Genomic DNA, 26,108 nt, shown 5'->3' with positions numbered 1-26,108 from the left:
AATAATAAAGGGCAGTTGATTTCCTACATCCTTTTGAATATTAACAAATGGGTCTTCCACCACATCCCAAACAACTTAAGTAAGCAGAAAGAAATACTATATTTGTACTGCATTTACCATTTGGGCTCTGTTGTTGGGGTGTCCTCCCTTTTTGTGTTTGTTTTAATCGTGTAATCCCTTTTCCTTGCTTGCTTAGAAGAAAAAAAAAAGAAAAAAAAAAGAGGGGGCAATCACAAGTAAAAACAGTAATAATTGCATCCCGATGGAAAAACCAGTCACTTACAAAAATACAAAAGATAAAAACAGAAGATGCTAAATAGTTCAAACAAAACAGAGAACTTTGCTGCAATAGTAAGCCACAATGGCTGATTTCAGATTACAGTGTCATAACAGTGACCACATATCTTCACCGCCCCAGTATGGTCCATGTACATAATTTGCAACAACGTCGTATGAAAGCTCCCACTCAGCAGGAGTGCCAAGCCATCCTAGCCCTTTATAGAAACAAGTTTCTCTGACTATCAAAATGAAAACTAAGAAAGCTTTACAAGGCTTCGTGAGGCAATTGATCGTCTTTTTCCCCTTCAACTGGGATCCAAATCTGATACCATGTAAGATAAGTAATCAGGAAGTTTCCTCCTGAAGCCTGTATATGGTGATTTCCTGCTGCTTAAAGTACCGTCGGTCCTCTTCATCGACTAGAACAAGATTCAAATAATACTTCACACTGAATTTGTTATTGATGTTTCGATATGTAGGTGTCAGTTCATAAGGGCTAAGGAAGAGTCTGATTGGAATTGATTCGCCTGTAAAATAAGGACAAGATGATAAGCCACCACAGTGATGGGCAATCAAATAACATGACTGTCATTTGTAAAAGCATAAACTAATTAATTGTTTAGAACTTTTGTTACCTTTGACCTGATAATCTCAATAAACTAAACAGATTCAGTCAAATTTTATGTTTGTCATAAAAAACAAGTGTCTGTTTATTGTAAATATAACATAGTTGTTCACTTCTATCTCCCGTCTCTTTGTTGGTATTATATTGGCTGGGATATAACGAGAAACAGAAGAAGAATTTTGAGCATACCTCTAACTGGAGCACCATCCATCAACTCAAATTTAGCAAGCGTCTCTGTCTCAACATGGGTATTGGCCCCTGATCCTGTTGATTCTCGTCGCCTGATCTCCAGATCCATATTCTTTAACTTGATTCTTACAAGAAGAAAGTATATCTTGCCGATAATAACATCTTTCAGATGATACCTGTACATTTTTCAACACCAATAAGCAATGACAAACATGCTCCCTTCCAACTTATGCTACACAAAACAATTAAGTTTCCTCTGTACTCCTGAATAGTTAGACCAAAAGGCTATTATTTATTGACTGAACTGGCAACAATGTACAACCGACCCACCCTATACACCCAGGTTTACCCAGATCTAAATACAGTCGGTCAGGCAATCTTAAATTTCAACTGAAAAATCCCAACTATAGTACATGTTCGACATACTTGCTTTTGTTATACTCAAACTCGATGTGTAGGCAATCTTCAATTCCAACTTCCATCTGCGTAGACCATGAAAATTATGAGAATCCCCAGTTACATCAGTTAAACACAGTGAAGTAGACAAATGAACATAACCCCAAAATGATATCCAAACAAATGGGTAATTGGAAGCAAGAGTCTTCACTCTATCAATAAGTATTTTAATGACCCCATTTTTTAATAAATTTTTTTCAATATGATAAACCAAAAAGCATTATTCAAGGTCCTTACAAAGGCAAGTTGAGACAGCAGTAAAGACACAAAAGGTTCCCCAACAGTTAAACACAGTGAAGTAGACAAATGAACATAACCCCAAAATGATATCCAAACAAATGGGTAATTGGAAGCAAGAGTCTTCACTCTATCAATAAGTATTTTAATGACCCCATTTTTTAATAAATTTTTTTTCAATATGATAAACCAAAAAGCATTATTCAAGGTCCTTACAAAGGCAAGTTGAGACAGCAGTAAAGACACAAAAGGTTCCCCAACATATCATATATTACTGCACTCACCTTAATGCTATTGTTAATTGACGGTAGTGGGGAATAGTTGCGAACCTGATGCATAGAAAAGGCATCAATATAAACAAGAAAATGGAATGCTACAGTAGTGAATATAATTTGCACTGGATAAAGTAATTTTGTGTCATTAGTGAAAAATTCTAAAGGAAACAAACTGGAAAAAATACATAGGTATAACTTGTGTATCCGCAAATGTAAAACTAAACATAAACAGTACACTGGAAAATATAAGAAGTGAATAGGAAACAATGTACAAAAGTGAAGTTGAAAGCAACTGGTGCATGACCAAGAAAAGACAGGTGGAATATTACTTTCTAAATTACGTTATCACAATCAGCTGGGAAATTATTACATACATTTTTCAATAAAAAGAGAGAAATATAAGAGGTTCCTCTTTCAAGAACATCACTCCCGAAATTAAAATTAGATAAAAAAAACTAAGAAGCTATATAATAGCACTTTTTGCTAATCACCAATTACTGATATACAAAGAAAAGGAGAGAGAGAGTACCACAAAATCTTGGTATTCCACTATGCTACCAGCATAACCACGGCTGATTGTGACTTTCAGGACATACCTGGAAAGAGGAGATTCCAGAATATCATAAGTTGTCGATGCTAACATCATACTCCCATTCGACTATTGCCATTATAATTACAAAGCAATATACTTTAGTCGATTTAACAAACCAGCGTGCACTTAATCATAACCTTTAAAATGAAACAATAAAGACACCATAGATATCAAGAGCAGGCAGTGATCCCCGAAAAAGTATCACAAAGTTATCAATGTTAACATCATGATTACCATTAGACATTAAAACTAAATAGCAACCCTGCAATTGGCAATTAATTATTAACATTGCTAATTACCTAATAAGGGTTTACATAGGTATTCTCTCCTTATGCAGCAAACATTTAAACACACTAATATGTTAAAACTTCAGGAAATTCCAGAAGCAAAGACTGATACACAAAAAGGCTGGAAGGAGTGCTGAAATAGTAAAGAATCAGCTGAATTCTGCATCATATGGATGTGCTAAGATATATTAGACTTCAAGTGCAGGAACATGAACAAAAAACAGGCTTTAAAATGTTCAATCACATGAAACCTATACTAAAAAGTATCATTCATGTCTTTTAATAAACAGTTAAAAACACAATTAAAGGGATGCTGCTGCATTTGATTATCTCTTAAGGGGTGGGGGAAGGGTCTGTTCCTAACCTAACATTATTCACGGTTTAAAATGCAGTCATAAAGCAGGCAACTACATTTAGGACCAAAATATAGATGATGCATGAGCAATTAATATCTTACTCAACATCTCCAAGTACTCGGATCATTTTTATAGCAACAAGTGGTCAATCGTAAACACCACAACCACAAAAGAGATACTACGAGAAAGTATGAATACACTGGCCAGCAATGAAAGCCTACAATAAGATAAATAGCTTACCTAAGCCTCACATTCGCCCCATTGTATGTCTCGTATGGCATTTCAACTGTAGAGAATTCAAATGGATATGATTTCTTCTCATATATATCTCCAGGAACATCCAGCTCGCGAACTAGAAACAAGGGCAGTAAAAATAAAAACCAATTCAAATTGATATGTCTGCCCATTCTTAAATCTTAGAATGACAATTGAAGGCACAAAACAGATTGCAAGAAAAGAAAGTCTTTTGTGTGTGTAATTTGGGGGGGGGGGAATTAATTAGAAACAAAATCAATGACACCTTATAATCAAAATTAAGGACAATGAAACTGAAGTATACTCACCAAGGGAAGTAAAGTCATAGAAGTTGCCTCTATCAAAGTACATCTCTGCAAGCAAGTGAAATTTTATTGGAGATTATATAAAAGTAAGAAAAAAAACTAGTCCTATAAAGTTCTATCTAACAGCAACTACGGAGCAAGATATATATACACAAAGGGAAACAGAAGAACAATAAGACTAAAATATGAATAAGCTAGTGGAGTAGGTGGTCCCTTCACTGCCCGTGACCAGAATCTTTTGAAGTGAACCAAGCATGGACGATTGCTATCATAGAGAGGAATTCCTTGTAAGAAGCTAACCATAGAAGCAATAGAAGCACAATCAGAGTATTTACAATTCTTTGTTTTTCCCCACACATTATTTTCAAGTACTCAGAGGTTAGGACCATCTCCAATCAATCCCACAGAATAGTACCAAGGAATACATAAGCACAACGACCTAGAAGACAAAATGTCAAAAGCAACTACATAAGATGATATATATGCTATTATTCTGTTGTGCAGGTCCGCTGCATAAACAGACACTGCAAACATCTTTTTTTTTGATAACTAGTAGTCATGTTTTATTGAGACACTGCACACATCTCAACTAGAGAAATACGACATATCATACTTGTTCAAATCTTAGTGGTTGAGTGAATATCTTGATCGTAACAGGTCTAGTCCAAATTCTCAAAAAAACAAGAGTAATGCTAGAAACTACATTTTTATCCCACAATGTTAACGTGGTAATCCCAACCAACCATTGGATTAATCATTGTTATAAAGAAAAATAAAGAAATAAATTTTATAAAAAAAATCCAAGGGTTGCTTGGAATCCACGTTAGCATTGTGGAATAGTTGTACGATAAAATGTAATTTATAGCATTATTTTTTAAACAGAAGTGTGGTATTTAAAGATTACAATAGTGCACTTGCTAATAAAAAATCCTTTGGCTGTTGTACTCTTAAATTTTCAAATATTTCTTAAAACCAAGAATTCCATAAATGCCAGGGGTTTAAAAGGAAAATGTTATCCTATGTTTCTCTCACAGAACTTATCCTTTCACAAATCATTGATGATGTAACACATCGAAACTTTGCAGCAAAAACACACCTATCTGACCAAGGAGCTCAACTTTCACTCCATTGTGATCAACCTTCTTTCCTTGAATTGGTTCTATCGAAATCTGAAAATAAACACATAAGATCAGCTATAACTGTATTGACCAGAAATTTAAATAGAAAATATTTTTTTAAGTAATGCTTTTAAAAATCTCTAATCCTTAAGCAATTCCTGTAGCATAAATAGTCTATCTATCAAATACCTTCCCAGCAATGTTTTCTTGACTTTGGAAAAGCGGGACCATGACTGTGTGACCATTTTCCTTCTTAATAGGGACCTACGTAAGCACATAGAGAACAGCAAAAAAGTCCATTGTAAGACCATAACCAAAACAATTTTTATCAAATTCAATTTCAGTAGAAATTAGGTTGTATGTATTCACATGGACATTAAAGTGTCCCCGCGCAACCCCCCCCCCCCCCCCCCCCCAAAAAAAAAAAGGTGTTATAGCCACCAATTCAGCAGTAATTGGCCAATATTTTCCCAAGTAAAACTCCCATGCAGTTGCAGAAAATGTAAGCTTATTTGATACATGAATCATTCCATAGACAGGAAAAGTAACATCTTTAAAATTTACATCATAGATACTATAGTTACATTCTCCAAACCACAAAAAAATCAGAATTGCGAACAGTCTATGTATCATCATTACTAATTTCATATCCATGTCATGTCAAGCCTTAAGATCAGCACCGAGAATAAACTAATTGTTCAATACAGTGACTTATTGGAAACATCTAGAAACTGCCCTTTTTTACCCAACTTTTTTCACGTCCTTAAATGAAGTCAAACTTGTTGGTACTAAAAATGGAATACTGTACATAATGAAAATCAATAAGCTACCTGCTTGCGACTTTTTCCATCGGAGAATGTGATTGAAATGTTGCAGGATGGCTTGAAAGCTCCAATTAAGTAATTCTGAGACAAAGGAAATTGTAAAAACACTTTTTTTTTTAAAACAAAAAAAAAATTGAGATCAGTGCGACATTGAATCAGACAAAATAAAAACAACAAAAAAATACTGGATATATGTTAAGCTGGTCATGCAAACTTACCATCCTTATCACAATCAAATCCCAAATCCTAAAGCCTTACTCTGCGCACCTGCAAAATTCAGTGTTGATTTTAAGCTGAAAAGCAGAGCAACTACTATAGCTAAACTTTCACAATCACCAAATACCAAGTTAAAGTTCCTCAAAAACGATGCCTTTTACAGCCAAAATAGAAACCCTAAAACGAACGACACACATGCTATAAGCTCACAATCAATGCGTGCACATCTCTCTATGTTCTATGCACAAAGCATAATGTTACAATATCAGAACTAAATTAGAGAATCCAAACTCAAATTACGCTGAAAATCCACTAACTATACAGTACATACAGTGGTCAATCACCAAAAATACTTTCCAAAAAAAAAAGTGGTCAATCACCCAAAAAACCCAAACCCAGATCCTAGATATATAAAATCTGTGTATGTGTGCGCTTGTCTATGAATGCGTTGACATACCCAATTCCCAAATTTTCCTGCATATTCAAACCCTCTACAACACATTAACATAACAAGCTCTGAATCACATTCGTTTCGTCTCTAAGTACACCTGGAACTAGATGCCCAATCAATCATGCAAATACGGAGGGGGAGAAACAAATTCGGACCAAATTAAAACCCAAAAAGAAATGAATTAAGGATCAATTTGCAATTCGAATAATAAATCAGATTCAGAGTTGGACAGTTAGAGAAATCGGTTACGTACCTTAAGAGTTTGGGTACCAAGAAATTAGGTACGGAAGCGAACCCTAGATACGGGGATTGGGAATTTGGGCAGTAGGAGAAAGATCGAAGCTGTTGATCGATGTGAATTTGACAGTTCAGGAAATGGGGACGAAGAACACTACGATGACTAGTCCTCAACGCCCATTACCATTAGACAACCGAGGTCGTTCTCACGTGAGATGCACGTGATAACATGTGGAGTATCAAATTGAGAATTCCACAAGGCTGGGCTAGGCCCGACTTTATGTTTTGATATGGAGGCCCGACCTGTGGTTCAAGGGCTTTAATTTGGAGTTGGGTTGACAAACCCAAACCCAAACGGATCAGGATCCTTGTCTGGATCCGCAGGTGGTCTCAATTGTTATTTTATGGTCTACAGACTATAATTTTATTTTGTTGTATTTAAGAGTCTATTTATTGTCATGTCATTTAAAATTTTTAAATAATCTGACTTCATATGCATTATTAAGTGCAACAAAACAAAATCTGAACTAAGAAATAGAACCTCTTTATTTCTCCCAACCCAAACAAACATTTCATTTAAGTTTGCGTTAATCTTTAATGTAATCTATTGAGAAAAAATTTATACTACAAGCCCATCAAATTCTGGGCCTAATGGCCAAGAATAGGCCCATAAAAATATGAATTAAATAGCAAGAGCTATTTAATTAATCAATAGATAATATATTCCAATTAGGATTACATTAGAATAAACAAGTTCAATTATAACTCAAGCTCCCATGAATTCAAGATTATTTATACAAGATCTACTCAAGATTATCTACATGATGGTTGTTGAGTTCTATCTCAACTCTAGACTCTCAAACCAATTCAAATAAGGAGAACTAGTTCAAATTTACTTCAACTCTCCAAGCCTATAAATAGGCCCCTACACAAGGTACTAAAACATCTTAAATAATCTACTATCTTCTCATATTCTCTCTCAGAGCTCAATTAGTTCATTTGAGCGCCTCGGGGAACACCTGTAGTGATTTGAATACACAACGACGTATTGAAGACCACCATGTTGAAAATTGTTCTAACATAACCTTAAATAGTAATAAGTGGAAATTTTGCTATATCAACATTCAAAATTTTCAAAATGTTTTAAAAATATAATAAATGAGAAAAATTGGGTTGGTAAAAATGATGAATGTTTATGTGAAAAAAAAAAAAAAAACATTTAATTGGAAACCAATGGTTAGGATTTAAGAAATTATACTAATAACCCAACATAAAGAGTGTAACTCATTTATAATGCTTATGCTTAGAGAACCATTAATGCTTTTGATAAGGGAATAAACTATAATGGAATAATAAAGCAGGAGCTTTGCAGTCTTTTATTTTTATTTTTTTATGGGTCAAATAAAATTGAAGTGGAGAATGAAGATGATCACAAGGATTTGAGGTCACTAATATGGACCCAAAAAGGAAGGAGTAAATGAAAAATGCTCTTGATGATGAGGTTAAAATTAGCAGATTGGATTCCTTCCTCATTCGAATCGGGCAATTTTGGCTAAATTATGTAATTGAAAAATAAGCTTTCAAAGCTTTTTTTTGACATGTCCGCACAAGAGAAGGGAGGAGAATTCAAATTAGTGACTTCCACTTCATTAAGCATGATCCCAGCTGAATGAAGTACTTACAAGGATTTCAAAAAAAAAATCAAAATTGTATCACAAAGCATAACTTGGTATGCTGTTGAAGTAATTGTATACAATAATTAAAAACCTAAGACTTCAAATTTTACATCTATTCATAAAATTAAAATAAATTTAAACAAAAAAAAAAAGAAAAGAAAAGAAAGTGGGGCCTTAAACGTCGTGCCGTGAGCCTTCCTTCTCGGCCGAACTCAAATCCATCGAGTCGTCTTTCCTTCGACTCCCCATCTTCAGAAGCCCGTACAATTTCCGAAACTCCCTCACCGTGTGTACACTCTCTCGGCAAAACACGCTCGCGGGTTCGGTCGTCTCGTCTCCGGTCCGACCCGATCCGCTACCGCTCAATCTCGGCCCGGGTTTGCTCACTGCCCTCGCATCAGCTTTGGTTTGCAGAGCCGAGATGACCGATTTCAGAGCCCGACTCGGCGAAGCCCGGTTCGAGATCATGATCTCGCCGATCTCGGCGTGGCTCAGACTCGCCCCGGTGTGGAATATCTCCTCCACTTGAGGGAACAGCTTGTGCTCCTTGACCCCTAAGTAACTGCTCGCCAAGCTCTTGAACGCAGAGAAATCACATGCGGGGAACTCAATGTGAACGTCGATCCTTCCGGGCCTCATCACCGCCTGATCAACCTGATCCTTGCCGTTCATCGTGAACACCATCACGCGCTCCTCGCCGCAGCACGATACGATCCCGTCCATGAAATTCAACATCCCCGACAGGCTCACAGCCGTCGATTTATCAGCCAAAATCCGGTCAAGATCCTCGATCACGATCAACGACTTAGAGGTGGTCTGCAACAACAGCGTCTTCAAATCGGAGTCGTCCAAGACCTTGGACATGTCGATATCGTAGACGTCGTAGTTCAAGAGCTTCGCCATCGCCGCGATGAAGCTGGTTTTCCCGGTACCGGACTGGCCGTACAGGAGATAGGTCCGTTTCCAAACACGGCCCAACCGGTGGTAGTACTGCTTGGACTTGAGGAACTGCTCGAGATCGGAGCGGACCTTGTTCTTCAAATCGGCTTCCATCACCACCGTGTCGAAGCTCGCCGGGTGATTGAACGGAATCGACCTCCACCGCCCATCCCCCGCCTCCAAATTCATGTACAGCCTGATCTCCTTCTTACGCTGCTCAATCTCGTCGGTGACGGAGAGAATGTGCTGCAGGTACTGCCGCAGAACTCTACGCTTGTCGTTTTTCCTAATCTTTAGTACATACGATCTACTCCTACTACCATCTCTCTCTAATTCGTTGGTCCACGACACTCTGGCGCTTAAAAACGTGTCGTAGACGGTTTGGTTAGCGTCGCAGTGGAGAAAGATTTCGCTAGCCTTAGGACCAGAGAGGAGGTTGAGGTTCTTGAGATCTGAGTCGTCCAGAGAGGCCAACGAGTTTAGATAGCTGGAAACCTTGCGGTAGAGGTGGTTTTCTTGGTAGTGCTCGTTGTACTGCGGGATTTTGTAGGTTTGGTATACGTGAAACCGGTCCCCAAAAGATCGCCACCATATCAAGAAAATGTGAATTATAGACGTCTTGGACAAGAGCCTGAGAATTATAAGAACAGAGACGATAGCGAAGAAGAAAATCAAAAACATGTTAAGGCTAGGCAACACAGTACCTGGGTCTGGGTGTGTTGAAAGATTTCTTTTGGGTATGAATTTGGATTGAGAGATGAGAGGCAAAAAGGTAGGTGGGTGGTGGAGAATGAAAATTGGGAAGCATGAGAAATGGGGATGGTTTTAATGGGGGTAGGAGGCTTTCGATGCCGGCTCGATCCGCGGTGAGTTTAATGGGTCAAAAAGCGGCAGAGGAGAGAGACAGAGAGGGGGAGGAGATTTTGGTCTTTTAATGCTTGGCTGTGAATATACGACTAATGACTATGGACCAACACCACACCAACTGATGAGAGGAGGGGTTTATTATTATTGAAAACTAAAAGTAGCGCATGTGGGCAAATTATTCAATTGGATTGACCAAACGGCGGGGGTCGATTCGTCCAATACCTAATACATGGCTTTCTTCTTCGTTGAATATTTCCTAGTATTATATTTTGGCTCTTTTAGATTTTTAAGCAACGAGGGGACATGCTGACTGAGTTAATTAAGTTGCTGGCTATAGTTTGATGTTTGAAATTTGAAAATAATAACATTTTGTTTCATACTTAATTCGTAGATTTCTACGTTAAATAATAGTCTTTAGGATTGTTTTTCTAAACCTTTTTTAAGTTATTAAATTGACGCGTTTATAATATAAATGATTTTTAGGTACATTCTAGATTGAAAAAAAGTTGTAGACAAAAGCAATTGCAAGGAAAATGATAAATTACTGTTCAATTCAACCAGACCTTTTTGGAGGGTAAGAGACAAAAGAAGACAACGGAGCAATCCATTTAAAAAAAAAAAAAAGTCTTATTAGCTTTTATTGCTATCATTTTCACTCTTTTCGTGTGGAAAATGTAGCAATCTACATAACCCTAGTATAACGGAATCTGATTTTGCTAAGGTTAATAAATGTGAAAGAATTCCTATAAATTCAACAAAAGAGAATTCTAGCTCTCAAACGTTGGGGGCTTTTTCTTGGAAGAAACATATGATAAAAATGAAAAAATAAATGTAAGTCGAGTTTGATAATAGCATGACATGGAAGTTGCTACCTTTGAAAAAGTAAACTGAACTTTTCAAGTTCTTTATTGAGCATATTGTCTTCCATGTCTTTTATACAATTATACATAATCTTAGCACTAGTCTATTCAAAGTTAGCTCAACCTTTAATGCTCCATGATGAGACCAATCTGTATTTTGACATTTCAGTTGCCAAATATGAATTCTGGAGGTATAGATTTTGATTGATATTATTCCACCTGGAAATCAAACCAATTTTAGAATTACCCATTTTAAAAAAATAAAAATAAAAATAAAAATCCAAATTTTAAGAGTAATATTATATATAACACATTTGTTATCTCACCAAGAAGTCCTTGAAAATTGATTTTGTTTTATTGTGTGTGATGCTTTTTAATAAGTTTGATTTTGGGAAATCATGACCTCTAATAACGGTATGAGGAGCAAGTGTGCGGTGGTTGTTTGTGGACGGAAGTATCCGGTGATGAAGTACCACAAGTTTATGGATGCCTAGAGATGCAACCGGTTGGTGTGATAAACTTGTCTTTATGCCATGATGGAATGATCATTGCAGCCTCACAAAATCCGTTGACAACGATTTGATTTGTAGGATCATATAAATTTGATGGCTCCCTTTCATGAGTGTACACCGATTCCTTTGCCACTTGATGCTGCAATCTGTGCCATGATCACATCCACTAATCATACTGCGTTATGTATGGCTCATACGAATTCATGGTCCAAGTTTTACATATTTTTTGGGGATTTTTCTCCATAAAATTGTTATCTTCTTAGGTTTTCAAATTAAAAAAATAAAAAAATTGTTCCATACTTCCATATGTAACACACCGTGGAATAAATTGACCTAAGCATTTAGATTCCTTATAATTGAGAATCCCAAAAGATTCCTCCCTCCCGTTGTGATTAGATGGGAAGTTATTTCTTAGAATAATGATATGGAGCACACCAGCGTGAGTGAACAGTGCTCACACTGGTGTACTTTATAATATTATTTTTTTTAATATTACTGTTCCAATATTTTTTAATATTACTTTTTATTATAAAGTACATCAGTGTGAGTGACTCACGCTAGTGTGCTCTATATCACTACTCTATTTTTTAATAAGGACTGCGGTTTCTTTGCCTCTTCTTCTTTGTATAGGAAATTATAGTAAATTTCTGTCAATCTGTTACAATCTTGAGGTGATGTAAATAGAAAGTTCTTCCCGTTTGACAATATTTCAAGCTATTGAAAATCATTTCTTCCAAAATGTTTTTGTGGAATTTTTTAAAAAAAAAGTTGTTTCGTCAAGTAATAATAGTATAACCCAGGAATCTGTTAACCAAGTAAAAGTATATATAACTTTCGGTACTGTCTTTATGGTAAAAGAATGTGAGACCCACGGGGAAAAAAGGCTTAATGACAAGGAAGCCTTACTTTATTGGCTGGACCTGCCAACCTTTTAAGGAAGTATGGCCTTGACGCAACATTTCACTTGAAACCCAACCAACCATACCCATTCTACTGCCAGCTACAAAGGCTCTTAATCATTGGTAGGGTAGGTGTTGCAACTTTCTAACCAAATAACCAACACAATTTAAATTAGAATTAAATACTATTTTTTTTTTTTTTTTTTAAGGGTTTAAACTCTTTATTTTTTATTTTTATTACAGGAAATATACGTAGCTTTCATAAAAGCAAAAATAGTATTTATGTTAAAATTCTGTTCAAAACTTTATGGATCACCACGTCAGCACCAATTATTAACCGCCATGTGTTATATAATTATTTTTTTGATTTTTTTAAAAATATTAAAAAATTATATTTTTTTAAAAAAAAGCCACCCCTTTGCCATGGGTGGCCGGGCCACCACCATCTGGCCTGTTTGGGGTGGCCGGGCCGCCACCGTCACCTCTGTCTCCTCCGTCAAGCGCCACCGGACACCACTTAAAGTTCCTCCATTGCTACTCTAGGTTTTTAGATTTATTGTCTTTTTCGCTCTACTGTCTAACTCTCTTTCACTTTCTACTTCTCTCTCCCTATTGTTTCCACCGGCAAAGATTTCTGGAAATGCTTTGTGGGTTTTAGATTTTGCAGATTGTTGAATTCGCGGGTTTTAAGATTGAGGAGTAATCAGTTGTTCGGGTCTATACCAAAGGAATTACTAGTAATCAGTTGTTCAATTAACAATTGCTTGAGCAAAAGCTTTCGAACAAATAAATGTGATGAGATTGATATTTAAGATGGCGTCCGACGACATTGACGGAGGAGACTGGGCGGTGGTAGTGGTGGGTCTGTAGGGTCTATCTAAATGGGAACGATGGGTTTTAATTTTTTTTCTTTTTTCTTTTTTTTTTTAAAAAAAAATCTAATTTTTTAATATATATATATATATATATATATATATATATTTTAAAAAGTAGTTATATGACATGTAGTGGCTAGTGATTGAGGCTGACATGGCGATCTAGATGTACCATTTTTCGTTTTTATAAAAGCTACAAGTACCTCATGAAATAAAAATAAAAACCTAAGAGGCAAAAAATAAAGAGTTTAAACCCTAAGGAAGTTTTTAGTATTTAACCCTTTAAATTAGAATAAAACTTAAAAAAAAAAAAAAAAAAATCAAAATAATTTTACTGTTTAAATTACTAACAATTTGGACAACAAATATAAAAAACCCTATAAGAAATTTATGCGTCCAAATACATTTTTTACATTTCTTGCTTGAATTCCTAACCATCCGGACAATAATTGTTGGAAATCAAGATCGTAACCAAGGCAGTTAGGAGCATAAAATTATATTGCAAATCAAGTGCCGTGTGGAGAGAGAGAATGGGTTGAGGTCGTAGCAAATCAATGCTTTTTTTTCTTTCTTTTTTTTTTTATTCAAAGCGGGAGAGGGGAAAAGGGGAAGAATCAATGCTTGATGGACATGTAAACCTGTCTTTCCTCTAGAAGGCAGAGTAGTTGAGTAGATCCACATTAAAGTCGTAGAAAAATGTTTTCAATTTGCGTGGTCCAAGCTATACAAAGCTAGTAAGCTCTAACCCCACTCCAAACCTACCTCAAATGAGTGAGGAAGTAAATAACTGAGCAATGGTGACTAATATAGATTAAATATTGAATTGAAACACATTTTAATTAAATGTGTACTAATTATAGACTTAATATATCATAATCTCAATATACCTAAAATGGAACTAGAATTCTAGGTAAGATGTCACATCATCACCAATAATATTGTAATACGCCTCACTCATGTCTCCCAACAACTAAACGAATAAATATAACGGTCCCTTCAGTCATGCACGCCTTCAAGAACAAAAAGGACAAGGATATCGCCGATATGAAGGCAGCCTCCTTTGCAAACAACGCCACTGCTACACTCACCATTAGGATGGTTGTCCTTGAGGCGGGCGGCATAAGGGGCAAAACTAGGGGTGGGCAGATTAATCGATTACCAATTACCGATTGATTACCGGCTTTAACCGAACCGATATTAACCGTAACCGATAGTTATCGGTTGGTAATCGATTAAAAATTTTATACCAATAAGCTTATTGGTCGGTTAAAAATTTTTTATCGAAAAACCGATATGACCGATAAGCTCTTTTAATTTTTAATTTTTTAGAATTTTATATTTATTATTGTAGTGGATCAATATTAAAAAAAAAAAAGCTTCAATAAGCTATTTTAAACAAAAATATACTTTAAAATAACTAATTTTTAATAAGTTATTTTAGGCTTTAACCCAACAAAACGTATTTGGGCCTCCAAAATAATTAATTTTTGGCTCAATTAGCAACCAGTAAAAGCCCAATAAAAAGCCCACAAAAGCCGAAACCGATTTAACCGACCGGTTAACTGATTACCGATGTGATCGATAATTTTCGGTTAATACTTCTTATCGGTCGGTAATCAGTTAGGATTTGGTTAACCGATAGCTTATCGATTAACCGACCGAAAAGCCCATTAACCGGTCCGAACCGACCGATACCCAGCCCTAGGCAAAACTAACGAGGGCGAGTAAGAGGGGGCATCTTATTAATTATGATATAGTTTTCTGTGGATGTTTTTAGACAAGAACAGACTTAACATTTAAACAGACTAATCATTTATTTCATGCTCAAGACAATAACAATCTTTTAACAAATCCAATTTAGCTTCTAAAAGTTAAAAAATAAAATAAATGAGGGAGAGAAACTGAAAACAGAAGCCAATTGTTGCAATTGCTATATTGAAACATGAAATTTAAATAGACATACAAAAATACAGTAGCCCATCAAATAAATTTCAGATACGTATATGGCAAATTCTCTATGACTAACAAAGTTACTGTTGATCAAATTTGCTTCAACGGACCCGGTTTCAATGTCAAAATTTCACTGGTCCGGGGCATCTGATTGAATGTTCAATATTTGGGAAACTACAAGCTTAGAGAGCTCATTTATTGCAGCTTGAACCTGATAATCAGCTGGGTCCCTATTCCTCGACCACCCTGCTGATGGTGAGGGTAATCCAGTGTATTCACTAGCAGCTACCCTTGTCTTTATTGATGTGGCAAGGACTTTCTCCAAATCTGCTTGAGACAATGGTCTCGGTGCCTGGAACATTAAACATATACAAGAGTCGGTACCATGCAAAACACAGCCCCATAAAATAATAACTGAAAAGTTTTTTTTTTTTTTTTTTCATACTAATGCTATATGAATAACACTACATTTCTTCACTCTTCATGCAAATTTGACTTCTTCAACATGTAAATATCCAGTGGAAGGGTCAAGAGAAAAGTCACCTGATGCCCTTCATTTTTAGTTCATACATTACAAAAAGTTGTCGGTTGCCATGGTTCCTAAAATAAGACTTTCAACCCTACGGACACCCACTATATTCAGAGAAAGGCAGACAAGAAAAAAGAAAAAATGAAACCATTAATCAAGAAAGCAGAATTATGCTTACCATCTACAAAGAAGTCACTAGTATATGAAAAGGACATAAATCTCTTACAAACTAACCGTATGCTTCCTTTAAGCAAGTGAGAAAGACAAAGACATTCTTATTAATGCTATTAAAAAAGCATGTGATAATCAAGATAACAGCAAAAAGATTCTTATATATTCAAAAAATGATTGGTAACACGGATATGAGATATGAAACTTTGCATACAAAGCAAAAAGAGAAGTAGAATTTAAGGTTATCTTTGAAATTAAATAACCTTAACCAACATGATATACAGTTTTCAAGAAAAATTTATTCCATGTTGCAAGAGAAACCCAAAGATTTCAAATGACAAGAGATGCCATATATTGTCACAAGGTTCTGCCATACCCAAGCATGCAACCAAAAGGAATAAATTTTTTTCATTCAAAAAAAAAGAAAAAAAAGCTAAATAGTGGAAGAAGAAACTAATAGGCACTCACAGAAGATCGTTTCCCATTCTTCTCTTCATCTAGTAGGTCCCTGATAGGAAAATATGCTGCTTTCTTACAGAGTTCAAGAAGATCTGAACCCGTGTACCCTTCACACAAGCCAGCTAGGCGATCATAGTCAATGTTGTCTTCGACACTCTCACCCTTCAAAACCACCCTCAGTATCTCAGTCCTCTCCCTGCGGTCAGGTATCCCAATCTCAAAAGCCTGAGGAAGACGCCGGAGTATTGCTTCATCAAGTTCTGATGGACGATTAGTAGCTGCAAGAACCATCACTCGAGCATTCTCTACAAGAACAATATAAAATCATCAAAAACTAAGACATCTGACAAAACTGGTTTAACTAAAGAAGACTATGTACAGCTCGTTGTTACTACAGATCCTTTTTACAACCAACATTCGACTCGATTCTTTGAAGAGAAAATCACAAGACATAAATGCCTTTAAAGCACATAAACTCACGATCTGTGGTGAATCCATCCCATAAAGCCATGAACTCAGTCTTCATGTTTGTTAATGCTTCATGATCTGTATTTCGCCGCTGTCCCAAGAAACTATCGACCTCATCAATAAATATGATAGCTGGCTGGAGTTTATAAGCCAAGCTAAATACAGCAGCCACTGCAAAAATAATGTTTGAACCAGTAACGATTGACAAATTAAAGCATCACACTTGGTGGAAGACACTTAGACACAACAAAGAAAGAATAAATCTACTTCATCTAAGCACCACACTTGGCAGAAGACACGACTAAGAAAACATAAAATCTACTTCATCTAAGCACCACACATGGCAGAAAACACATTATTAACATCACAAAAAGAGAAAAATTGCAAAAAATTTTAAAATTAAAATCATTAGACAATCTCAAACCTATGTCAGAATCCATTTAGATTAAATTGCAATTAGTTTGACTAAAGTGAAAATCTATAACATTAGAACCAATGATACCTAAAATATTCTCACATAATCCTGTACCAAAAGAAACAGTGTATAAACCGTCTTACTTTTTTTTGATAAGTGAATATTTAATTTAAATGGGGTGATTTAACGGAGTCAATGTTCGAACCTAAGACCTTTGGCTCTAATACCAATGTTAAATCATCATTTATCCCAAAAGCTTAAGCTCAAACCGTCTTATTGGTCCTACTATTGTGTTCAGCTCGATTAACCCAAAGGATAGGGACATAAAGCCATGTGTTCTTAGTTGATCTTATTTGACTTCTATCATCAAAGGTCAAACTAAATTTGATTAACTATATGTAATGAGGCCCGTACTTGTGTACTTCTTTCCTCTTACTTATCAAAAAAACAAAAACATGTGGCCCACCTCAAGAAAAAAAAAAAAATTGGAAGGCCACAAATACTTTATGTAATTATAAATGTTTGGAAGGGGCATGAAGAGAAACCCTCAAATCCAAGACAGGAAGTATAATTATAATCTTCACTCACCAAGTTTTTGTGCATCACCGAACCATTTGCTCATCAGATTTGATATCCTCACATTGATGAAAACAGCTCCAGACTCTTTTGCGATAGCTTTGGCAAGCATGGTCTTTCCAGTACCAGGAGGTCCATATAACAAGACCCCTTTCTGGGGACCCAGAAGCTTCCCGTGGGAGAAAAGGTCAGGCCTTCGTAGTGGGAGAATCACCAGTTCAAATAAAGCTTGCTTGATAGTTTCCAGTCCTCCAATAGAGTCAAATTCCACATCAATGTGGTCAGGATTTATAACATCACAGGCTATGACATCCTGTCAATAAAGAGAGCCATGAGTCAAGCGAGAAATCAATGACAATTCTAACACTTTGTTCCTACATAAATTCTAAGACTTTTATTTTGATAAAAGAGTCTTCTGAAGAATTTGACATAGAACAAATAAGTTAAAACCAGTTCTCTATGTAGATTATAATATATCGCTCCATTTGCTGGAAACGCTAAACAATCTTTTGAAAAGAGGTTAATGGACAAAGAGTCTTCCTAATGCTAGTACTGACACAGACATCACAAGGTATACACAAATTTAACCCGTAGGTTCACCTCTACCAGCCCGCCTCGTCCACAATAACCATAGTAAACCCTCACAAGGACATGTCTGTTCCTTGGAAATTATTTCACAACTAAAAACCCCACACTTTAGTCAAATAAGGGCGTGTTTGGGCATTCCAGAGCATAGTCATTTGTGCTCTTTTTATAGATTTCACAAAAACCCGTTACCAGGATCAGAGCAATTAAAGATTACTGCAACCTGAAAAGGAAATACCAGCTTCATGAAATCCAAAAGTTGATCCTATGCCGATGGTTTCAATGAGGCACAATATTTCACTTCAATGGCCCAAGCTGGATGATGGGTTTTTATCTTAAAAAAAAATAACTCAGTTGCAAACTACAAACCCTTTATCCAAGTTCCGCTAAACCTACTACATTCTATTCTTCATGGTGCTCTTCTATACATTCCCAAAAGGAAAGTCGTTTAGCTGAACAAGGAGGTAAATCCGCTTTTCTGTACTTCTCTCTACAACAAAGAACAACTCGTTGCTGTTAAGCCTCCCCATAAAGAATGTTCACCATAAAAAAAAAAAAAAAATAATAATAATAATTTTAAAAAAAAAAATCCCAAAAATAAATGAACCACAGAAGGATATTAGCGACACAATTACTCAATCACTCAGTAACCAAAAGAAAAACAACCCCGCGCAAAATTCGATTTTTTTTTTTTCAAATTCCACGGAATTGGGAATTCCAAACCCTAACAAAAATAACCAACCAGAAGAACAAAAGGCGCGCGTAACGGTGGCGTTCTGCTTGAATGAATTACGCACCTCGTATGGGTTGGTCTGGATAAGGGGGCGACCCAAGCGCCTGGCGATCTCCTTCTTCTGCTCGACCGCTTTCTTGGCGGCCTCGCGGTTCGGGTCGAGGTGTCGGAGCCCCGCGAACAACACCAAGCAACTCAGAGCCGCGCTCGCCGCATACAGCACCAACTCTTGCAAGAACTTCGTCTCCGACGAGCCCCCCATTTCTCTTTACTTGTTTCTTCCTTCTGTGTGGAAATTATCGGTTTAGGGTTTTTGGAATTTCGTAGTCGTAGAGGAAAAAAGGCAATCGCTTGGGGATGACGAAACGGTGGACTGTGGATTCTGGTAAGTTCTTATTTTGTCAAAGAAAGAGTTTGGGCTTCATTGTGGGCTTGGTTGGAAATAGAAGGTCTAGTCCAATTCTGTTCAGACGCAATCTGATTGCTTGAGGGAGTGACATGTATACGACCCATATGGACTCATCGGACGGCTAGAGAGATTGGATCATCCGTTGAGAAGTTCTTGGCCCAATTTACCCGTGTCCCTCCTTTTTGGGCTCCACGTATGTGAGTGAGGTTTTTGATAGAATCCCGAACGGGTTCCACGTATTCAGGTTCTTGATACTGAACTAAGATAAATATATATAATACACACTTTTTTTTTTTTTTTTTTTAATATTACACACACTTTTAAATGTATATTCTTTTAATTGAGTGGTGGCCGGCCACCATTTATTTATTTTTTTATTTTTTAAAACTTGGGATGAGGACATTTTGGGAAAAAAAAAAAAGTCAGAATGGTCAAATTGCAACAATTTGAAAGTTTGGGGGGTAAAGTGTCACATTTTAAACATTTGAGTTAAAAGCGCAAATGGATAGATAGTTCAAGGAGTAAAATATATTTTTCCCAAATTGTATAAGAAAACATTGGGAAAAATATAAAAAAGCCCCCCAAACTACCAGCCGTTTTCGATTTAGTCTCCTAATGTTTCAAAAGTGATAAAGTAACCCCCCAAACTATCAAACTATTGCATTTTGGCCACTCCGTTAGTCAAAACAGTCAGTTTGGACGGAAACTGAAAACGACGTCATTTTGTTGGGGGACTACTTTATCACTTTCTGAACATTAGAGGGCTAAAATGAAAACGGCTGGTAGTTTGAGGGGCTTTTTTATATTTTTCTCCAAAAAATTTTTTTTCATAAAAGGGCATTGTAGTAACTTACCTATAACAAAACAACGTCGTTTTGTAGTTTCCATCCAAACTAACGGTTTTGACTAACGGAGTGGCCAAAATCAAATAGTTTGGTAGTTTGAGGACTATTTTATTACTTTTAGAACATTAGGGGGCTAAATCGAAAACGACTGGTAGTTTGGGAGGCTTTTTTATATTTTTCCCGAAAACATTCTATTTTAAAAAGATTCTTTAATGGCTTTTGAGGGATGTTTCACTGCATCAAAAAACTTTCACTTGTGAACAAAGTATCAAATACTCCATCTAGTCACACAGAGCAATAACATGAAGGGAGAATTTTTATTTTATTTTATTTGGGAGGTGGGGTTCAATCCATTGCTTTACTATGCATTAAGGGGGAGTAAGGGGCCTTTTCTAGTGTGAGCAATAGACGAAAGGGTAAAAGGCAAAAGAAAATCATGGGTTTGGGATAAGGATTGAATTTTAAAAAAATTGAAAAGGGTAATGAAGAAGTCATAATCGATCAAAGATATTGAAATTCAATCTGATTTCCAACTAGTTGCATGAAAATACTGTGTATGCACTTGGCTGATTGTGACAGAAGAAAAAAAAAAGCTCCAAATTCTTACCATTATTTATTTACCAAACAAATCAAGAGGTGAGAGGTCTAACCTCTTAGCATTAAAGTCTATTGGTTCATCATAGTTTTGGTTCACTAAAGAAAGTTATGGCACTATAGTTTATAAAATAATGTTATCCGTCACAATTTATTTTATTTTGCTGAAATAACGCTCAATCAACCTTTAATTTTTTTTATTTTATTTTTTATTTTTTAAAATATAGATGAATTGACAATATTATGTTAACAAAATAAGATAAAAGTATAGTATATAACATTCATTTTAGTTTATATGAATATTAAAGAGACGTCTAGAGTATTACGAACTTTACTAATGGTTGTTGCATTGTTAAGTTAGGCATATCAATTTCACTTACCTCTTGCAAGGGATTACTTCATCTAATAAGGTTAACATGACACTCTCAACTATATTTGGATTAATCCTTATTAAATAAAATAATTCATCGATTAATTTAGAATACCACCTTAATATTGTTGAACAATTACAAAATAAAAATATAACATCTAACATTACTTTTTTTTTTTTTTTCTATATAAAATTGCAAACTAGAAAGCAACCACCCACCATGGGGTATCTTCTTGTTGGCCTAAAAGCAACCCAACCAATATGAATCTGCTTACATCACCTTTACATGCCTTCTAAGTTCTAAAGACAATTTAAAATCCCAAAGAATTCTTCCTTACCATACAAAAGGAAAAGAAATGAAAAATGAAGAAATAACTCAGGAACATTTCACTTGAAATTAAGATGATCCTGGTACCTTGTCCGTGACGTGTAGGGTCAGCATTTATTGTAATTTGCCATTGGATCAAATAAATATAGTTAGATTCCACTTCAAGCACCACAGCTTTTGTTAGGCCCACCTGACAGCCAACTAGCTCTCTTCTCTCTCAAAAAAAAAAAAAAAAAAAAAAAATCCCAGAAAATAAGAAAACAGTGATTCATAATTGAATTCTAACATCATAATCTACGAATGCGTTTTTTTTTTTTTTTTTTTTTTTTTGGTGATTGTGCGAACGTTGACCCTTGAAGAAGTTCAAAGGAGTTGCTCGTGTTCCTTGCCGGATGCTCCACTTTTCCACGTTTGGAAAAGTAAATTTTTTTTGTAGGAACATCCAACTCAACGCTATGTTCAACCACTTCCAAGTCCTATCACCCCTACCTAGATCTCTATCTCTCTCTTTTTGAGAGAGAGAGAGGGGAGTCAACGAGGAGGATTTGCCTTACTAGCCGAACATGTGTTCAAATGCAATCGAGCTATAGTTGGAAAATTGCTTTTGTACTACACACATTCGGTCTTGTATGTACTACTTCTTTGCAGTACATGCAAGGGCCTGCTCCTGGTAAGCCGGTGATGGCTTTTAATGGTTATCGAAAAGATATAAATATAAATACAGGATCTTTCTGCAAATGGGTGTCATTTAACCTTGCCCTGACTTGATTTCTGGCCTGAATTCGAGAGACCCACTTGGGGATTTGTGCGGGTTTTCACGGTTTTCGATGTGGTGCTTTTTAACACTTCTTTGCTTGAATTTGAAGACCCAATTGGGTCTTGTGGGCACGGTTTTGTTATTTGGAAGGCTACTCTGAGTCAACGCTCAGGCACACGAATACCCCATCTGGTGGTTTGTAGTTTTTCGTGGCGTGTGGAGGTTTTCAAAGTGTATAGATCGACGAAGGTGACAAAAACTCATCAATTGTCTCTATTTTAGTTCTGCAGAAAATTCTTGTTTTAATATATCGAAGTAGATTTCAAAGAAAGAGTTTTGAGGCCTTATAATCTCTCCAAAGTTCTGGCCTTTTTGTACTTGAGCAACGAAGAAGAACTCTTGAGGTAAGATCATTTATGCGTATATTATTGAATGTATCCTCATCAAGTTGGGATTATGAAATTAAGATTTCTTGATAATTGTATTGGACTAGGTGGAAGATTTTGATCTTCAAATGGGAAACACGAACAGAGAAGAATTAAATGAGATTGAGAAATCTGAGAGAGAGGACATCGAAGAGATTCGAGAAGCGCCAGATGACGAGAAGAGAATTGCACCATGGCAGAGACAGATAACAATTCGGGGACTTATAGCTAGCTTAGCTATTGGGATCATTTATAGTGTGATAGTGATGAAGCTGAATCTCACAACCGGGCTAGTCCCCAACCTCAATGTCTCAGCTGCTCTCCTCGCCTTTGTATTCATCAGGACATGGACTACTCTGCTTGAGAAGGCCGGAATTGTATCAATGCCATTCACTCGACAGGAGAATACTATAATTCAGACCTGTGCAGTTGCATGTTATAGCATTGCTGTTGGAGGTTGGAGATTTTGATCCTTTTTTTTTTTTTTTTTTTTTCTTTTTGTGTGTGTGTGGAGTGAAAAAGGTTTTCCCTTTTGTTAATTTAGATGTTTTACAAAATACTATTGCATGTATTTTTATTTAATCAAATTAATGGGTTTGCAGGTGGTTTTGGGTCTTATCTGTTGGGTTTGAATAGGAAGACATATGAGCAAGCAGGGATTGATACAGAGGGAAATACTCCTGGGAGCACCAAGGAGCCTGGGATTGGTTGGATGACTGGTTTCCTCTTTGTAAGCAGTTTTGTTGGGCTGTTGGCATTGGTTCCTCTTAGAAAGGTATGCTTTGTGTCTTCTTTGGTGCTTTGGAGTTTAGTTAATTATTCAAATGTTTGATGTCCTCCAAGTCTAGGTAATTCTATTTTGTCATTTTGGTTCATGATATTCTCAATTTCTGCCAAGTATTTTTTTGTTTCTTGTCTTTTGAGATTTGAAATGGTTTGGTCTTGAAATTTGTGTTCTTCTGCAGATCATGATAATAGACTACAAATTAACTTATCCAAGTGGAACGGCTACTGCTATTCTTATTAACGGATTCCATACACCTAAAGGAGACAAGATGGCCACGTACGCATGTATTTCTGTGATTCTGTCTTTCAGATTAAATCAAAACTAGTTGAATATGAAACAACTCAAACAACTTTCAATCCTACTTGCAGGAAGCAGGTTCATGGGTTCATGAAATTCTTTTCAATGAGTTTCGTTTGGGCTTTCTTTCAGTGGTTCTATTCGGGTGGAGAGCAATGCGGATTTGCTCAGTTTCCTACATTTGGATTGAAAGCTTGGAAAAATTCGTGCGTTCTTTACATCTTTTCTCTGCATTTTGTAGCCTTTTCTGAGAGTTATTATCTTTGATATATTATTAATTAATGAAGTTAAAATTTTTTGCAGATTTTACTTTGATTTCAGTATGACTTATATTGGAGCTGGAATGATCTGTTCCCATCTTGTGAACTTGTCTCTGCTTCTTGGTGCTGTGCTCTCTTGGGGAATAATGTGGCCACAGATAAGGGGACTCAAGGGGGAGTGGTTCCCTGAAACTTTATCAGAAAGTAGTATGAAGAGTCTTAATGGTTACAAGGTCTCAAGTCTGGACTCTTTAATGATATTATTCTATAGTGATTGTGAAGTATGAGAAATCCATCCATCTTATCTTCTCCTCATGCATGCTGCAGGTTTTTGTTTCCATATCACTGATCCTTGGAGATGGGCTCTACAATTTTCTCAAGATACTGTATTTCACCGCTACAAACATCCATGCCAGATCGAAGAGGAACCTTAAAACGTGTAAGTGTGTCATGTCTCTGCTGGTGTGCCTAGTTTCCTGCTATACATGTGCATAGCGAATTTAACCCTTAAACTTGCAGCTGCGGATAACCAGAATCATCCTCTTGATGATCTGCGACGAAATGAGGCATTCCTAAGAGAGGGCATTCCTATATGGGTGGCATGTACAGGATATGTAGGCTTCTCCATTGTATCCATCATTGTAATACCGCTCATGTTCCCTGAGTTGAAGTGGTATTACGTAGTTTTTGCGTATGTTCTTGCACCCTCTCTTAGCTTCTGCAATGCTTATGGTGCGGGTTTAACGGACATGAATATGGCCTATAACTATGGGAAAGTGGCTCTTTTTGTGCTTGCTGCGTTGAGTGGAAAAGATAATGGTGTAGTTGCAGGACTTGTTGGTTGTGGTCTGATTAAATCCATAGTTTCCATCTCTTCCGATTTGATGCACGATTTCAAGACGGGCCATCTCACTCTCACTTCGCCTCGATCAATGCTTGTAAGCCAGGCTATTGGGACAGCTATTGGCTGCGTGGTAGCTCCTCTCACATTCTTTCTTTTCTACAAAGCTTTTGATGTCGGGAACCCGGATGGCGAGTACAAAGCCCCTTATGCCATCATTTACCGGAACATGGCAATTCTAGGTGTTGAAGGCTTCTCTGCGCTGCCCCACCATTGCTTGCAACTCTGTTATGGGTTTTTTGCCTTTGCCATAGCAGCCAACTTGCTGAGAGATCTTCTCCCTAAGAATATGGGGAAATGGATTCCACTTCCAATGGCTATGGCTGTGCCTTTCCTTGTTGGTGCTTACTTTGCAATTGATATGTGTGTGGGGAGTTTGATTGTGTTTGCATGGCACAAGATAGATGCCAATAACGCCAGTTTGATGCTTCCTGCAGTTGCTTCTGGTTTGATATGTGGGGATGGATTATGGATTCTCCCTTCCTCAGTCCTTGCTTTGGCAAAGGTACGCCCTCCCATCTGCATGAGCTTCTTTCCCTCCAAGAAGAATTTCTGAGAGAGAGGATAAACGGTAGGCAATCTCAAATCTTATTGCAGGCATAATTTGATGCAAGTCTTAGACTAGCATAGGACTCATAGAGAAGCTTCCTCTTTCACTCTATATGTAACAATGCAGCATCTTCCATAATTGTACCAGAGCTGCAATAGGATTATTATATATGTACATGAGCTTGAGTGCTGGGGAGCATTAATGGTCAGTGATCATAATGTAAACAAATAAGTTGTATTCTATATGAAATAACTCCCAATTTAAGCTCCTCACTTTTGTGTTTGACCTAAATGAGTTTTGGGTGTCTTCCTCTTCATGACTGCTGTGAGTTTCGTTTACCATCATGGTGATGGCTCTATGATATTTCAA

At 36.6% G+C, this 26,108-nt stretch overlaps 3 protein-coding genes and 1 pseudogene across 4 annotated transcripts; 1 reads left to right on the top strand and 3 right to left on the bottom strand.

The window, feature by feature from the left end:
• Window positions 1-235: 235 nt before the first annotated feature.
• On the bottom strand, window positions 236-6,905 carry LOC132167954 (vacuolar protein sorting-associated protein 26A). 2 transcript variants are annotated; one of them, XM_059579007.2, is made up of 12 exons: window positions 6,719-6,905; window positions 6,017-6,065; window positions 5,805-5,905; window positions 5,164-5,238; window positions 4,953-5,025; window positions 3,860-3,904; window positions 3,537-3,648; window positions 2,591-2,657; window positions 2,071-2,115; window positions 1,520-1,575; window positions 1,094-1,269; window positions 236-806 (listed from the first exon to the last, which is right to left on the bottom strand). In XM_059579007.2, the coding sequence occupies exons 4-12, from the start codon at window positions 5,203-5,205 to the stop codon at window positions 625-627; spliced, it is 798 nt and encodes a 265-aa protein (XP_059434990.1). In that variant the 5' UTR covers window positions 5,206-5,238; window positions 5,805-5,905; window positions 6,017-6,065; window positions 6,719-6,905; the 3' UTR covers window positions 236-624. The 2 variants fall into 2 exon arrangements, with proteins under 2 accessions (XP_059434990.1, XP_059434989.1); XM_059579006.2 differs by having other exon boundaries at window positions 5,805-5,879.
• A 1,437-nt stretch (window positions 6,906-8,342) lies between these two features.
• Window positions 8,343-10,510, bottom strand: LOC132167956 (AAA-ATPase At2g46620 pseudogene; annotated as a pseudogene).
• A 4,719-nt stretch (window positions 10,511-15,229) lies between these two features.
• LOC132167957 (P-loop containing nucleoside triphosphate hydrolases superfamily protein) lies at window positions 15,230-19,605 on the bottom strand. The gene is made up of 5 exons (XM_059579011.2): window positions 19,281-19,605; window positions 17,911-18,211; window positions 16,920-17,078; window positions 16,449-16,744; window positions 15,230-15,632 (listed from the first exon to the last, which is right to left on the bottom strand). Exons 1-5 carry the CDS (start codon window positions 19,476-19,478, stop codon window positions 15,411-15,413), a joined length of 1,176 nt encoding a protein of 391 aa, XP_059434994.1. The 5' UTR covers window positions 19,479-19,605; the 3' UTR covers window positions 15,230-15,410.
• Window positions 19,606-22,103: 2,498 nt separating this feature from the next.
• On the top strand, window positions 22,104-26,033 carry LOC132167958 (metal-nicotianamine transporter YSL3). Its single transcript, XM_059579012.2, has 8 exons — window positions 22,104-22,923; window positions 23,013-23,400; window positions 23,547-23,719; window positions 23,910-24,007; window positions 24,100-24,234; window positions 24,332-24,521; window positions 24,616-24,727; window positions 24,808-26,033. Exons 2-8 carry the CDS (start codon window positions 23,034-23,036, stop codon window positions 25,743-25,745), a joined length of 2,013 nt encoding a protein of 670 aa, XP_059434995.2. The 5' UTR covers window positions 22,104-22,923; window positions 23,013-23,033; the 3' UTR covers window positions 25,746-26,033.
• Window positions 26,034-26,108: the final 75 nt, after the last annotated feature.

The sequence above is a fragment of the Corylus avellana genome, chromosome 2 (assembly GCF_965113065.1).
Source record: "Corylus avellana chromosome 2, dhCorAvel1.hap1.2, whole genome shotgun sequence".
NCBI classification, from domain to species: domain Eukaryota; kingdom Viridiplantae; phylum Streptophyta; class Magnoliopsida; order Fagales; family Betulaceae; genus Corylus; species Corylus avellana.
This window is presented reverse-complemented; position numbering and strand designations above follow the sequence as displayed.

Coding starts and splice junctions, on each gene's coding strand:
- LOC132167954 (XM_059579006.2), bottom strand. Junction 1,270..1,519: donor TTTGAGTATAACAAAAGCAA/GTATGTCGAACA, acceptor AAAAATGTACAG/GTATCATCTGAAAGATGTTA. Junction 807..1,093: donor GGATGGTGCTCCAGTTAGAG/GTATGCTCAAAA, acceptor CTTATTTTACAG/GCGAATCAATTCCAATCAGA.
- LOC132167957 (XM_059579011.2), bottom strand. CDS start 19,478: ATGGGGGGCTCGTCGGAGACGAAGTTCTTGCAAGAGTTGGTGCTGTAT. Junction 18,212..19,280: donor TCCAGACCAACCCATACGAG/GTGCGTAATTCA, acceptor CTTTATTGACAG/GATGTCATAGCCTGTGATGT. Junction 17,079..17,910: donor CGGTGATGCACAAAAACTTG/GTGAGTGAAGAT, acceptor TTATTTTTGCAG/TGGCTGCTGTATTTAGCTTG.
- LOC132167958 (XM_059579012.2), top strand. CDS start 23,034: ATGGGAAACACGAACAGAGAAGAATTAAATGAGATTGAGAAATCTGAG. Junction 23,401..23,546: donor TTATAGCATTGCTGTTGGAG/GTTGGAGATTTT, acceptor ATGGGTTTGCAG/GTGGTTTTGGGTCTTATCTG. Junction 24,522..24,615: donor AGAGTCTTAATGGTTACAAG/GTCTCAAGTCTG, acceptor TGCATGCTGCAG/GTTTTTGTTTCCATATCACT.